Consider the following 12,333-nt stretch of genomic DNA (forward strand, 5'->3'; position numbering starts at 1 on the left):
TTTCTGCTCGGGGTACAAGCCACATTTCTAAAGCAAAACTGTTCTCATGCAAGTATGCCACTAAAAGGTATCTAGAGTCGTCGAATCAGAAAAATGCGTGACAGGCCCACCTAAGCCCTAAGCCCAGCTCGGAAAACGCCGTTAAACGATGCCTCATTCTCAGCGAACCGTGCTGACAAAAGAAATTCCTGTACATGATGTATAATGTGACTATTATTGCGCAACAAGGCTCTTGGCCTTGCTGCTGCTTCCGCTGCTGACACTGCTGTTTGTCGTGTGACTCCCCTTCTTCGGCTTTTTGCCGTCCTTGGCTTGTGAGGCTTTCGCAGCGGCATGCTTCTGCCTTGCCAACTCGATAGCTGTCAGATGTCTTCCCGCCCGATGGTTTTGCGGGGGTGTTGCGTCGCCGTTGGACTCGGGGAAGCTTTGGAATCCGTCATTGCCGGCGGTGTAGCGTGATTGTGTGACCCAGTCGCCGCGTTTGCGTTTGTAGAGATCCATGCGCCAATTTCGCCAGACCGCACGCCCGACGAAGGATTCGCGAAGCGAGTTCTCGTTCTCGGCCAACTCTTCCGCGATGCGCTCGCGGATGAAAGCGAGGCCAGCTGTACCGTGCCAGATGGCGTCGATGACGTGGGATGCAGCAGGGTCAAGTGCAAGTTCCCCAATCTTGCCATAGAACTGTTGTATCATTTTTCGGCGAAAGATGACGGAAGCGTTCTTGGACATTAGAGCCGCTTGAAGTGTCCGTGAAGCTGTAGAGTCGCGAGCGAGCTGAACGGCGAGTTCAGGGGACAGGTTGGCCAGAGAGTCAAAGACAAGTTGGCCAAGGGGTCCATCCACAGTCATCATGGTTTGCGCCAGGAGTGACCCGTGAACCTTCTCGGGTGAGTGCTCATGTTTAGCACGAGGCTTGCCGTCTTCCTCACTGAGCTTGAGAATGCGTGTGACTTCGAAGCCGTTGGAACCGGCATATGCAGTCTCCAGCTGAGCCTTGATAGGCGAGCAGTCGATGTCACGCGCGACGCATCGCTCGATGAGTGTCTTGATAACTCCCGTCCGGCCACGTTCTACCAAGCTGGGGATCTGGTCCACTATTTGACGCATGGCTTCTTCTAGGTCGTCCTTGCCGAGTCTTTCCATGATCTTTCCAACCACATAGGCCGCGATCTCATTGCGAGCTAGCGTACCCATACGTTCCTTGAAGAACTCTCCGTAAATAGACTTGAATACCTTTCCGGGCGCATTCTCGATGATGACTTCCAGTAGGCGGGAGCCAATGGTGTCGTACACAAGCCCGTTGATCAGGATGGCGCTTTCTGTTCCTTCAGCGATAGGATTGTCTGGGAGAAGTCGGTGGATGATGGACTTTTCGTCCTTGGCGCGCGACTTGCCGAAGTGGGAGAGCTCCAGCTTGAGCAGCAGTTGTAGAGTGGGGCTGCCGAGTGGGTGTGTGGTTAGGGTACGGAGGTAGTGCGACTCAATGCCCGAGACACTCTCGCTGATGACCTTCTCCAGGGCTTCGGAAAAGCTTTCGGGGACGGCCCTTTCTTCGAGTAGACGTTCCTGCTCCTTCTCTGCGCCTGAGACGGTGACCTTTTCCTTCTTCTTGCTCTGCATAGCCGACTTGTTCTGTTTTTCCAGCGGGGCGCCCGATAGAATGACGAGGAGTACTCTCAGTACGTGCGATGCATACTTGTCGGTCATTAGGAAACCCATGTAACCCTCCAGCTCGCCCAGCGTGTACAGGAACAAATTCTCCATGGAGACGAGGACTTGGTCGGGGTCTGACGACGGGGGTGTTGCAAGTTTCTCGGGTTTGGTAGCAGTCTCTTGGGTGACGACAGGCGCAGCTTGTATGAAGAGGGCTTCGCAGCAGTGGGACGCAAATCGGTTCTGGACCAGGTTGAGGAAGCTGCGACGGGTTAGCAAGTTAAATGGGGGAGGAGCGATTCAGTACGTACTTTCCGCTGAACTTCTGGAACAGGCCCTTGAGCTGGTCGGGTGAGGAAAGAAGGATCAGGCGTTCGAGCAGGCGCGATGTCTGGCTGTTGGCGATTTTCAATTCCTTCCCGTCGGCCTCCTTCCAGACGCTGGCGAGGAAGATGTCGCGGTCCTCGGAGCTCTCGAACTGGTTCAGCTCGAGCATCTCGTCGGCTTTCTTGAAGTACTCCTGCTCCTGCTCATCGAGCATTCCGTAGAAGGGCGTCGCATCCGGGCGGGCGACGTCATGCTCGGGGACATGCTGCGCAGGGTTTTCGGCTTCGAGCTGGTCGAGGTCCTCTTTCTTGAAGCGCTTTGCACTCGCCTCGTCGTCCTGGTCCCGCTTGCGCTTCTTCTGGTCGTCGCGGCGGCCGCGCTTCTTGTGTTCCTTGGGCATGGCGGCTGGCGATGACGGCAGCGGCGCAACACAAAAAGTTTCGCAACTTCGGCTATTGGGCGGGGAGAGGTCTGCAGTGCGCACGCAGCAGTGCAGGGCAGGACAGGCAGTAAATAGACAGCGGCGGAACAGAACCGCCTGGGCCTTCTTTACAGCGGTACAGAGGTTTGCAGGGCGTGGGTCACGGCAGTAGGTGGATTAAGGACGTTCTCCAATAGTGGCCTGACGCACGGTTGGATCTTGCTGGATCTGAGAATCGGCTGGGATGATCGATCGGTGGCGCAGGACGAGAATCGTGGGAGGGCGCACAGGCCGGCCACCGAGGCTCCAGCGGCCAGGGCGGGCGTCGGTCGCCACACGTAGGCAGTCCGTACCGACGCGACGTGCCTAGGCGCACTCCAACGCCCACCACCGCCCGTTGATCGTACGAGATGGACGACAACCAGACTCGCGTCGCCGACTACCTCGACGACAAGCTCCAGAATGCCGCTGACCTCGACGGCCTCGACGCCCTATTGGCCACGCTGAACTCGCAGCATGGGCTCCTCCGCCAGCAGCTCGACGACGCACAGCGCGACCTGCACACGGCCAAGGAAGCCTCGCATTCGCACCATGGCGACCTCACGCGCGCCGCCGACCGCTTCACCCACGAGCAGGCCGACATTGACCGCCGCCTGCTGGTCATCACCGCCTCCGAGACGAGCGACGAGGCCGTGCCCCGCTTCGAGCAGGTCCTCGACACGCTGCACCGCCTGGACGTCGCCAACGGATACGTGCAACTGCTGGCGGAAGTCGACGTTCTGAGGTAGGACAGCCCCCGTGTCCGATACGGCCTCAGTCAGCTGATTCCGCGCAGCAAGCAAGCCCAGGCGCAGCTCCAGACGTCCAATGAAGCCGCCCTCGCGCCCTACAAGCAGCTGCGCGCACTGCACACCCGCCTCGTCAACCTGCAAGACGACGCCGAGGGCGCCGCGCCCCAGCTGCTCCACCACGTCAACACCATCGCCCAAGCCCTGCGCACCAAGATCCTCGACGCCTTCGCCCAAGACCTCGACCGCACCCTCAAGAAGATACACTGGCCCACGCCCAGGGCCGCCATACCCAGCCCGCTGCAGGAGGAATGGGAGACGGCCATCGTGAAGCTGCTCGATCTGCAGCTGCCCGAGCTGCAGGGCATGAGCTATGCCAGCGGGCCGGGCGACAAGGTCAAGCTCCCGCCCGTCCTCTTCCCCATCGAGGTGCTCGTGCAGCCGCTCGAGATGCGCTTCCGCTACCACTTCGACGGCGACAAGCCCACGAACCGCATTGATAGGCCAGAGTACTTTCTCTCGCACATTACCACGCTTTTGAACGACTACAGCGCATTCGTCAGTGACCATGTGCAACCTGTCCTGCTGCGTCACTTCCGCGGCACCGATCTTGCGCTTAACCCCGTCTACATCGATGCTATGTCCGCCTTTATAACCGCCCTACTGCCCATGCTGCGCTCCAAGATTGGCTCGCTACTGCCCCAGGTCGCGGGCCAGCCCCAGCTGCTCAGCCACCTCATGCACGAGATAATGAGCTTTGACACGACCATCAGAGACACCTGGGGATATGACGGCGGCTATGGCGTCGACGGGTGGAAGGGCTTATCATGGGAATTCCTTGTTCAGGGCGACTGGTTTGGCCGATGGCTGCAGGTCGAAAAAGACTGTACGTTGGCCCCTTACCCAACGGAGAAATGTCGGGTCGCTAACATCCGCAGTCGCTCTGTCTCGCTATCAGAACATCGTCGAGGCTCCAGATTTTGGTGATCTCGACTACGAGAGCGTCGATCCCAAAGCCACCAAGCCTACCAAGGGAGCGATCCGCGTGAACGACCTGCTCGAAACCATAACCGGCATGTCCTCGCCTACCCCTCCTTTCCAGATGCGTCGCTAATCAGCAATGCATTGCAGATCGATACAGACCCTTGACATCCTTCAGCCAGAAGCTCACCTTCCTGATTGACATACAGATTGCCATTTTCGACAAACTCCACGAAAGGCTGCAGAGCAATCTGGAAGCGTATCTGTCCATGACCACGTCACTGGGTCGCGCTATGGGCGGTGTGACCAAGGAGGAACAGGAGAAGCTGCTTGGCGTCGAGGGACTGGAGCGCCTTTGCAAGACGTATGGCAGTGCTGACTATCTCGAACGGGCCATGCGTGACTGGAGCGACGACGTGGTAGGCTCTCACTTGCATGATTTCTGTGTGACCCGAACTTCAGCTAACCCCTTTGTTCTGTAGTTCTTCCTCGATATCTGGGAAGGTCTACAAGATCGTGCTCGTGGCCAGACTAGCAATATTGGTACCATGAGCGTGGCCGACGTCGCGGAACGCACATCCAAGAACGTTGAAAGTGACGACGTCGATGGCGGTTCCCTCTTTGACGAGACGGCATCGTGGTACGCGCGCCTCCGTGAACGCAGTGAGAAGATTATCATCGACACACTCAACAGCAATGTGCGTGAGGCGCTGCGTCCATATCGGCACATGTACGTATCCAGATCTGGACCCCTGCCCTGTGGATCCAGATCCAAAACCCTATACTTCCTAATCCCACTTACTAATATTTGCTTTTAGCAACCCGTGGGCAACTCTTAGCGGACCCTCCGCTTCAGCCTCGACCGCCACAGAACTGTCACCAACTGCAGAAATCGACCCATTACTTACCTACCTACGTAGCACGCTAGCATTCCTTTCGCGAGCTCTAGCATCTGCGCCATTGCGCCGCATCACTCGGGTCGTCTTGACCACCATCTCGACGACGCTGTGGGAGAATGTGCTCAGCCGGTATCGATTCTCTACTCAGGGAGCTGCCCAGCTACACGCTGACCTCGCGGCTGTTTGCCGAGTCGTGGACAAGCACGTTGGCCCAGGGGTGGCCGAAGCGGGCTTAGCCAAATGTCTCGAAGGCGTCAAAATCGTCGGATTACCCGTAAAAGGCACTTCAGCCTCGCAGGTTGATACTGCAACGGGTCGGGATGACGACGGTGGCGAAGAAGACGAAGACTGGGACACGGGAGCTTGGGCCGCAGAAGACGGTGATGAGATGCATGATGCTCCGCAAAAAGCAAATTCCACCCGTGACACAGCGTCTGGGGTTGAGGGAGGAGGGGAACTTGGGCTGTGGGAGGTGGAGAGGCGGCTTTTTGCGGATAATCAATCTGCGAGGGATGTGCTGGAGGACTTGGGATTGGAGCTTCTGAGTGAGACGGAGGCGCGGGCGTTGTTGAGAAGGAGGGTTGAGCTGGCTGGATAGGCCTGTGGGTTTGCGATTGAAGGTTTGAGGCGGCGGTACTATCGAGACGGTTGCGCACGCTGTGCGGGTACCCAATAGTTAAGTCTCGGTCCGTCACGATGGCATTTGTGGTGTTGAGCATGGCGATGCATGTGTCCGGTGTAGGAATCTAAGACACTTCACACTTCACATTTACCCGACAGCGCAGACCTGTCTCACTTGACAACGCATGCTCATCTTGCAATAAGCCTTGAATTTCATTCCTGGGTATCATATCCATCATATCTGTTCTGATCAATTTTCCCACATCCATGCCTGCCCGCAATCATTACTCAGCCCGCCGTGCTGACCCGGAAAACCATCATCTCCCCGCACTGCTCAAGCGGACCCGAGCAGTCGCAGAACCATCGCAAGAGTAATCCCGCCTAGTTGGAGTACTTGGGATTAACCTTCTTGCCAGTGACCTTCTCGTACGCCTTGCGCATGCCGTCGGTCTAGTTTTCACCTCGTTAGCTCTCACCCTCAACAAACTGCAACCAACACCTCGCGCACTACTGCTAATCACGAAGCAAATACAGTGGAGTGTCTGAACTTACAATCTTCTCGCTCATACCACGGTTCGCAGCAATCTTCTGACCCTGCGCGCCGCCGAACTTCTTGGCTCCGGCGTTGAAGGCCTTGTCGAGGTAATCCTGACCTCCGGCACCGGCACCACCGCCATGGTTGGGGTTGTTCATGTCTGCGGGTTGGGGATGGTGTGGTAGACTTTGTTGGGTATATGTGCGATGACGGTTGTGAGATAGAGGAGTATTGCGCGATGGACAGTTGATGGTGTAGTGGAGGATGAAGCAGAACGGTGAGGTGAGTAAACAGTCGAGTCGATCGCAAGGAAAAGGGCCGTGAGTCAATGCTCTTTTTATGCGCTTGTCCACGCTTCCCTCACCTGGACCCTTGTTCTGTGAAACCTTAACTCGTTATCACGCTCTTCTTGGGTGAGTGGCCAATGGCACGCGCAGGCTAATCACTCATATCGCACCGCCACGATTTGCAAGCTGAGGAAAGAGCATCTAGACCTTTGGCTTCATGACCGCGTGGTCTACTGCGCCTCTAGTGACGTTTGCTTTTCGCTATGTCAGCTCACATTGCGGTTTGCAGGTGTCGTGATGGGCTGGCTCAATAGGCGGTGTTGCGGCCATTCAATATTGTACCGGAGTAGGTTGCAGGAGAATATGCATCGTGGTGCATCGCGTGCACTCTTAGCTCGATCGTGCAAAAAACTTGGCTTTTCGGGCCGCTGAAGCTTGGCTACGTAGAGCGTTCTATGGAGAAAGGTAAAGCTTGTGGACAGACGGACGGGAGAGAGTAACCCGGTAGAACAGACGGTTGAGAGCATGTATGTGATGGCACGCAGAAGGCGCGAGGGGCAGCGTGGGAGCGGTGTGACATGACGTCATGCATGTCAACCAAAATATGCTGCGCATGTGAAGGCATGTCCAAGTTGTAATTCGAATCGTAAAGCTTCATTCAGGGTCGTAAATATATGTACAAAGCATGTTCAGTGCGCCGTTGCGACAGGCTGTTGCTGCACTCTCTGCTGCTCAAATGTCCTCTGATGATCAAGTTCGTGGTCCTGTGCCTGTTCGTCCAAACTGCGCGACCTCAACGGGACAATCGTTCCATTGATCCTCTCAATGTACGGCCGACACTTGTTCCACTTGTCATCCAACTTGTGCATCGTCTCTTTGAGTGTCGAGGTGCGTTTAGTTGGAGACTTTGTCGGGGACGTCCTTGCCGGTTGCTTTTTCGAACATGTTACGAGCGCCATCGGTCTGTGTGAACGTTAGTATATTGAGTTCATGCATCTTGAAAGCTAGCAAGGCCCAAACTTACAATCTTCTCATTAACACCCCGATTCTTCTGAGTATCCTGACCCGCGGCGCCCCCGAACTTCTTCTCTGCGGCGTCGAGACCCTTGTCGAGGTAGTCTTCGCGCTGCGCTTGGTTCTGCTGAACACCCGTCGTCGATGTGTCCTGGCTGGTGGGTCCTTGGGAAGCATTTCCTGGGATGGAGTTCATCTTGTCTTAACCTTGTGAAGTGCGGGAAGGCTAGATGTCTGGATGACGAGTATAAGCGGGAGACTGGTGCGATCTAGATTGGTAGTCTTACAGGTGCGGCTTGTACGGATCGTGGCGTAGACTTAGTGGTTTAAGAACTGTAGTGATTATTGTAGCGTATTGAGGCTTGTAAAGGTGACGACGCCACGACCTTGGAAGGTAGGCAAGTCTTAAGTAGGTTCTCGGAATCCGCAGAGGAAGCCGCGGGGCATGATTATGGGAGTCGTCATGGAGAACCACAAGCCACATCATATCTGCATATCTGCCCTATCAGCAACTGAGCATCTTGAACGAGCATTATCAAACGATGCTGCATCCCAAACGGGTTGCCAAACTTCCAAAAACTTGGCTTTCGGGCACTTAAACTTGGCTTTGGCCCTGCTGCCGCGTGGGCTGCGGAAATAAAAGCCTTAATTGATCAAGAATAATAATGCGTCCTATCAAACGATGCGGAGACGTTGCTTCTGCTACCACTTAATCACTGGCCGTGGAAGCGCGTTGTTCAAGCGCTGTTTGACGATCCACCACACCTATGACATCACACATCGTTGACTTCCAAGGGGATTTTACCCGGTATGACGCATCACTAGGTAGTTTGATCTGCGAATCTCGATGCTTCTGGATAATCTTTTTCCAAGCTTGGGACCGGAAAGCGGAACGCGAAATGTGGACCAGTTTTGCGTGTCGTGCATAATGCGGAGACGGTGGTGGAGCGAGCAGGCATAAGCGATTTATCGTGGAATTCTTTTCGTGGCAAGTAAGCCGCGATGCTCGTGTGAGAGTGATGAAATTTTGCATCTGTCATTAGAGCATACCCCATGGATATAGTTACTGCGACTGGGTGGATATGGTAAAGAGCATTCAATGTTGTCGCTCGCGGCTTCCACGTGTTCAGCCTCATGCGTGCCTGCGCTAACCAGAAAAGCGCACACCACGTTTGCTCGTCTGCCTCGTCTGCTTTGGGACGCGTCTGCCTTGAGGGCATCTCTTGTGATGAGCTGATACCTAGGTAGTGACTCTCTCCCAAACGTCAGGCGTTCAGTTCGCGTGCTTGCAACTCACCTTTACCTTTGACCTTTACTTGATAGCACCGTGATGGTGTCACGCATATTCACATACTCCCTCTTGGACTTGAAGCAGTACCACACTAGCAAACAACAAAACACGTCAAAGAACAATAGGTAAACGGTATTGTGCAGTTTCGTTCTACAAACAGGCTAGACTACCATCACCTAATCCATCGCGGCAATCACGCCATCAACATCATGGTCATATCCTAGCAACGACCGTACCATCGTGAACACCTCCTCTCGTCCCCGATTACTCACCCCGAAACGCCATTGTAAAGATGAGTCCACGTCTAATGTGTACTACTCGATCCCAACGACAGAAAGAGAAGCCTGGGGTATCTCAAAAGGGTATAAAGCTACTTGAGCTCTGACGACTCGAAGGTCTTTTAAAGCAATCACACCTGCCCCAACGCCTGTGCTTAACCGCACTGTATAATGGACGAAGACGCTGTAACGCACGACATAAAACAATAGAAAGACATACAAGGAAGGAAAAGACGTATGAACGAAGCAAAGCGACGTGGAAGGGATGCATCAACCGAACTGCTTGATGAGAGAGTGCAGAAGATGGCAGAAGAGTCCATGGAGGTCGACAAAGAAGTTCTCCTGACCGACGATCTCGACGAGGCTCTTTGCCTTCATCACGTCGCGAGACACACGGGGAAAGCCATCTGGGTCAACCTTCTTGGCGGACAGGAAAGAGGACACAGGTGTGATGTTGCGGAAGTTGGGGGTGCTCGTCGTGGAGAAGGTCCGTTCTTTGTGCGGTGCAGAGAAGTTGGGTGGCATGGAAGAGGCGGAGGTTCCAAGAGGAGGTGTGTTTCCAGATATGGCGGTGGTGGGACGTGACAGGACCTGGGAAGCTGCACTCTCACGTTCAAGGACTCTATCAGCCAGGGAGATGATCCGGTTGGCGATGCCCTCAAAGGCTTCGATGATCTTCACCATGGCCTTTGTGGCTCTCCGGTAATCGCGACCGGCCATGGCGATGAAGGCGTAGGTGCGCTTAGCTCCTCGCGACCGCGGATCCTGCAGACGAAACACGTACGCGATGGTGTAGCCAGCGACTGAGTCTCCGAACATGATGGGCCCAGACGGCTTGCTAAGGGGAAGGACCTCGGTGGACAATGTACGGATGCAGGTGCGTCGCAAGAGCGAGTAGGTGCTGGGCGACTGCGGCTGACTGGTGGAGATGTAGTTCAATGTGTGGGTGTGTATGCCTCTCGACACGAGCATTGGTGAGGGAGGTATTGAGTCTGGGAACGAGCCCGAGGCGCCGCTCTGGTAGGAAGTCGACTGCTCTGTGTCTGAGACATCGGACGAATCCGTGCTACTGAGGTCGTCCCGGGACACTGGTCGTCGCACGGGGTAGTTCTGGGAGCTACGCAGTACCGGGCTGCCGTTTCTTCCTCGCCCGTCTTTCGTGGGACTACCAGGAGCGCCGTTGGGGATCTTGTCGCTGTACTTCTGGGGCACTACCATCTGGCAGTTCTCGCAGGCGTCCGAGTCGGAGTCGATGGTGCTGCTGGTTCTCCGTCCGCCAAAACTACTGCCGGAAGAGGAGGGAAAGCTCGGAAAGTATGGGTTGTGCGTGGGGGAGCGCGGGCTGTTGGGCGGCGACTCGAAGGGCGAGGTGAGCTGTGGCAGGCGCGCGTTAAGCTTGAGGGTGGTGGGCTGATCGTACAGGCCGTTGTAGGAGTAGGCCGAATGCGGCTCTTCGGAAGGCGGCGTCACACATGGGTTGCAGGAGCCGCAGGGCGAGGTCGAGGCCTGGGTGCAGATGATGGATGTCGGACCGTGGGTCTCGCAGAAGTGTGCGAGGGAGATCTGAGGTCGCGTTAGCCGGGCTCGTGACATGGCCGACGAGTGTAAGCGCGCGGGAACTTACCGTAAAGTCCATGGTTCCTGCTCTCTGTCTTATCTCTACCGTCTCATGGTGGTCGCTCTGGGTGGTGGTGGGTCGGGGTCGTGGCTCAGCTGACAATCGATAGCCCAGAGGGGAGTAGTTGCCGCGCTCGTCGGGACCGGGCTGCTCTGGTGTGGTGGTGGATGGGCTGTGAGTGGCAGGAGGCAGCTATCGCCAGGCACCGGTGCACAGGTTTCAGAAGACAAAGGGTGGCGAGGTCGCGTGTGAAGATGGCGCGGGTGGAGTGGCACTCGGATGGGGATCGTGGTGTTGGTCGCAAACGTTGGGCCGGGCTCGTAGGATTATATGGAACGGGCTTACAGCACAGCGCTAGGACTCGACTGGCACTCTGCACGGCATCGAAGGGGCATACTTAGGCCCTGGAGACACGCACGGCGCCGAGGACCTGGCGGATCTAGCTCACATCATGGCGAGGATTCCTGGGAGCAATTACGGGGGCAGCGGAGCATCTTTGCAAGAGCCGACGCTACTGCGGCCGGGGTGAATGCGGCCTGTTGTTGCGGTCAGTATCAGCAGCGCGCCATTGGCCGCCCAGCCACAGGCTCGACACAGCACACACTTGACAGTTAGACGGCCTGCACGCCTGTGTGACACGGCCTGGGGGCAGCCGACGGCAGCGCGCACCCAGCACTGCTTCCAGCGGGCGTGCCTGGGCGAGTGCGCCGTGTGTGATGGAAGGATGCCGCCGTGTTACAGGCACACGAGCGGACGGCCCATGCATGCAGAGCGTCGCTCGAGTTGCATCGGCCACCAATGACGCAGCCCGCGCCCCGTGCATCGCCCTCCGGTCGCGCCTGCACGCTGAACCATGCGCCACTTCCCGATCCAGAGGGGATGCGACTGCCTCTTCCACTACCGATCAGCGCCCCCAACGTTCACCTTGTGCGCGTCGCGTTGCTTTTGTCGCTGCCCGTTGCACGTCATTCCCAATCTGCCACGGACGCAGCGCTCCCATCGACGCCCGCCAATCACACATCGCCTGAAACACGTACGGTACCTCAGTCATGCCCGCCTCAGACTCTGCGCCCTCCTGGCCCCGTCAATGGTGGGATGAGGTGGAGCGATACTTGCAGAATAATTGTCCGCCTCTCTATTGACGCGGGCGGCAAAGTCCGTCGAGTACCCCATTGGCCCTGGCCTCGCCTCTCAATCGGCCGACGCCAGACCAGACGAGCGCTCGTCGCTTTCCAGAAGACGCGCACGGGCGCCTATGGAAGCCATGGAAGCTGCCAAGTGGGCCTCTCCAACGACGACCTGCCTGCTCGGCCTTTGCGCCAACCACTACAGGGTCTCGAGCCTCTGTCGTCTGATTCTGGCCCTCTTAACCGCCACTTACCCGGACGCTGGAAAATTGCAATGGAAAAAATCCGGGGACTGCAATATACACGTCTGCCGATGACGGCCCTCTGCCGACCCAAATAGGCATCCTATATGGCAGAATGCACTTCGACCGAGTGCTGAGCTGTACAGAGTCCAGAGCAGAGTGGGTATGCTTAACACCCTCCTGTTAAGGTCAAGCACAATATACCGCCATGTCAAGCTTTTAGTTAGAACATACAGAAGCTGGCCGCATGC

General features: G+C 56.4%; 5 protein-coding genes across 5 annotated transcripts; 1 reads left to right on the top strand and 4 right to left on the bottom strand.

The window, feature by feature from the left end:
* Positions 1-213: 213 nt before the first annotated feature.
* Positions 214-2,380, bottom strand: NOP9 (Nucleolar protein 9; the record flags this gene model as incomplete). The annotated part of the gene is made up of 2 exons (XM_049328743.1): positions 214-1,915; positions 1,965-2,380. 2 exons carry the CDS (start codon positions 2,378-2,380, stop codon positions 214-216), a joined length of 2,118 nt encoding a protein of 705 aa, XP_049191715.1.
* A 431-nt stretch (positions 2,381-2,811) lies between these two features.
* Positions 2,812-5,667, top strand: J4E83_001791 (uncharacterized protein; the record flags this gene model as incomplete). Its single annotated transcript, XM_049328744.1, has 6 exons — positions 2,812-3,185; positions 3,237-4,075; positions 4,128-4,262; positions 4,321-4,589; positions 4,653-4,900; positions 4,989-5,667. 6 exons carry the CDS (start codon positions 2,812-2,814, stop codon positions 5,665-5,667), a joined length of 2,544 nt encoding a protein of 847 aa, XP_049191716.1.
* A 404-nt stretch (positions 5,668-6,071) lies between these two features.
* Positions 6,072-6,383, bottom strand: J4E83_001792 (uncharacterized protein; the record flags this gene model as incomplete). The annotated part of the gene is made up of 2 exons (XM_049328745.1): positions 6,072-6,140; positions 6,243-6,383. The coding sequence occupies 2 exons, from the start codon at positions 6,381-6,383 to the stop codon at positions 6,072-6,074; spliced, it is 210 nt and encodes a 69-aa protein (XP_049191717.1).
* A 1,023-nt stretch (positions 6,384-7,406) lies between these two features.
* Positions 7,407-7,722, bottom strand: J4E83_001793 (uncharacterized protein; the record flags this gene model as incomplete). The annotated part of the gene is made up of 2 exons (XM_049328746.1): positions 7,407-7,475; positions 7,537-7,722. The coding sequence occupies 2 exons, from the start codon at positions 7,720-7,722 to the stop codon at positions 7,407-7,409; spliced, it is 255 nt and encodes an 84-aa protein (XP_049191718.1).
* A 1,643-nt stretch (positions 7,723-9,365) lies between these two features.
* Positions 9,366-10,731, bottom strand: J4E83_001794 (uncharacterized protein; the record flags this gene model as incomplete). The annotated part of the gene is made up of 2 exons (XM_049328747.1): positions 9,366-10,658; positions 10,720-10,731. The coding sequence occupies 2 exons, from the start codon at positions 10,729-10,731 to the stop codon at positions 9,366-9,368; spliced, it is 1,305 nt and encodes a 434-aa protein (XP_049191719.1).
* Positions 10,732-12,333: the final 1,602 nt, after the last annotated feature.

Source organism: Alternaria metachromatica (genome assembly GCF_023757995.1).
Source record: "Alternaria metachromatica strain BMP 0045 chromosome Unknown scaffold_3, whole genome shotgun sequence".
NCBI classification, from domain to species: Eukaryota; Fungi; Ascomycota; class Dothideomycetes; order Pleosporales; family Pleosporaceae; genus Alternaria; species Alternaria metachromatica.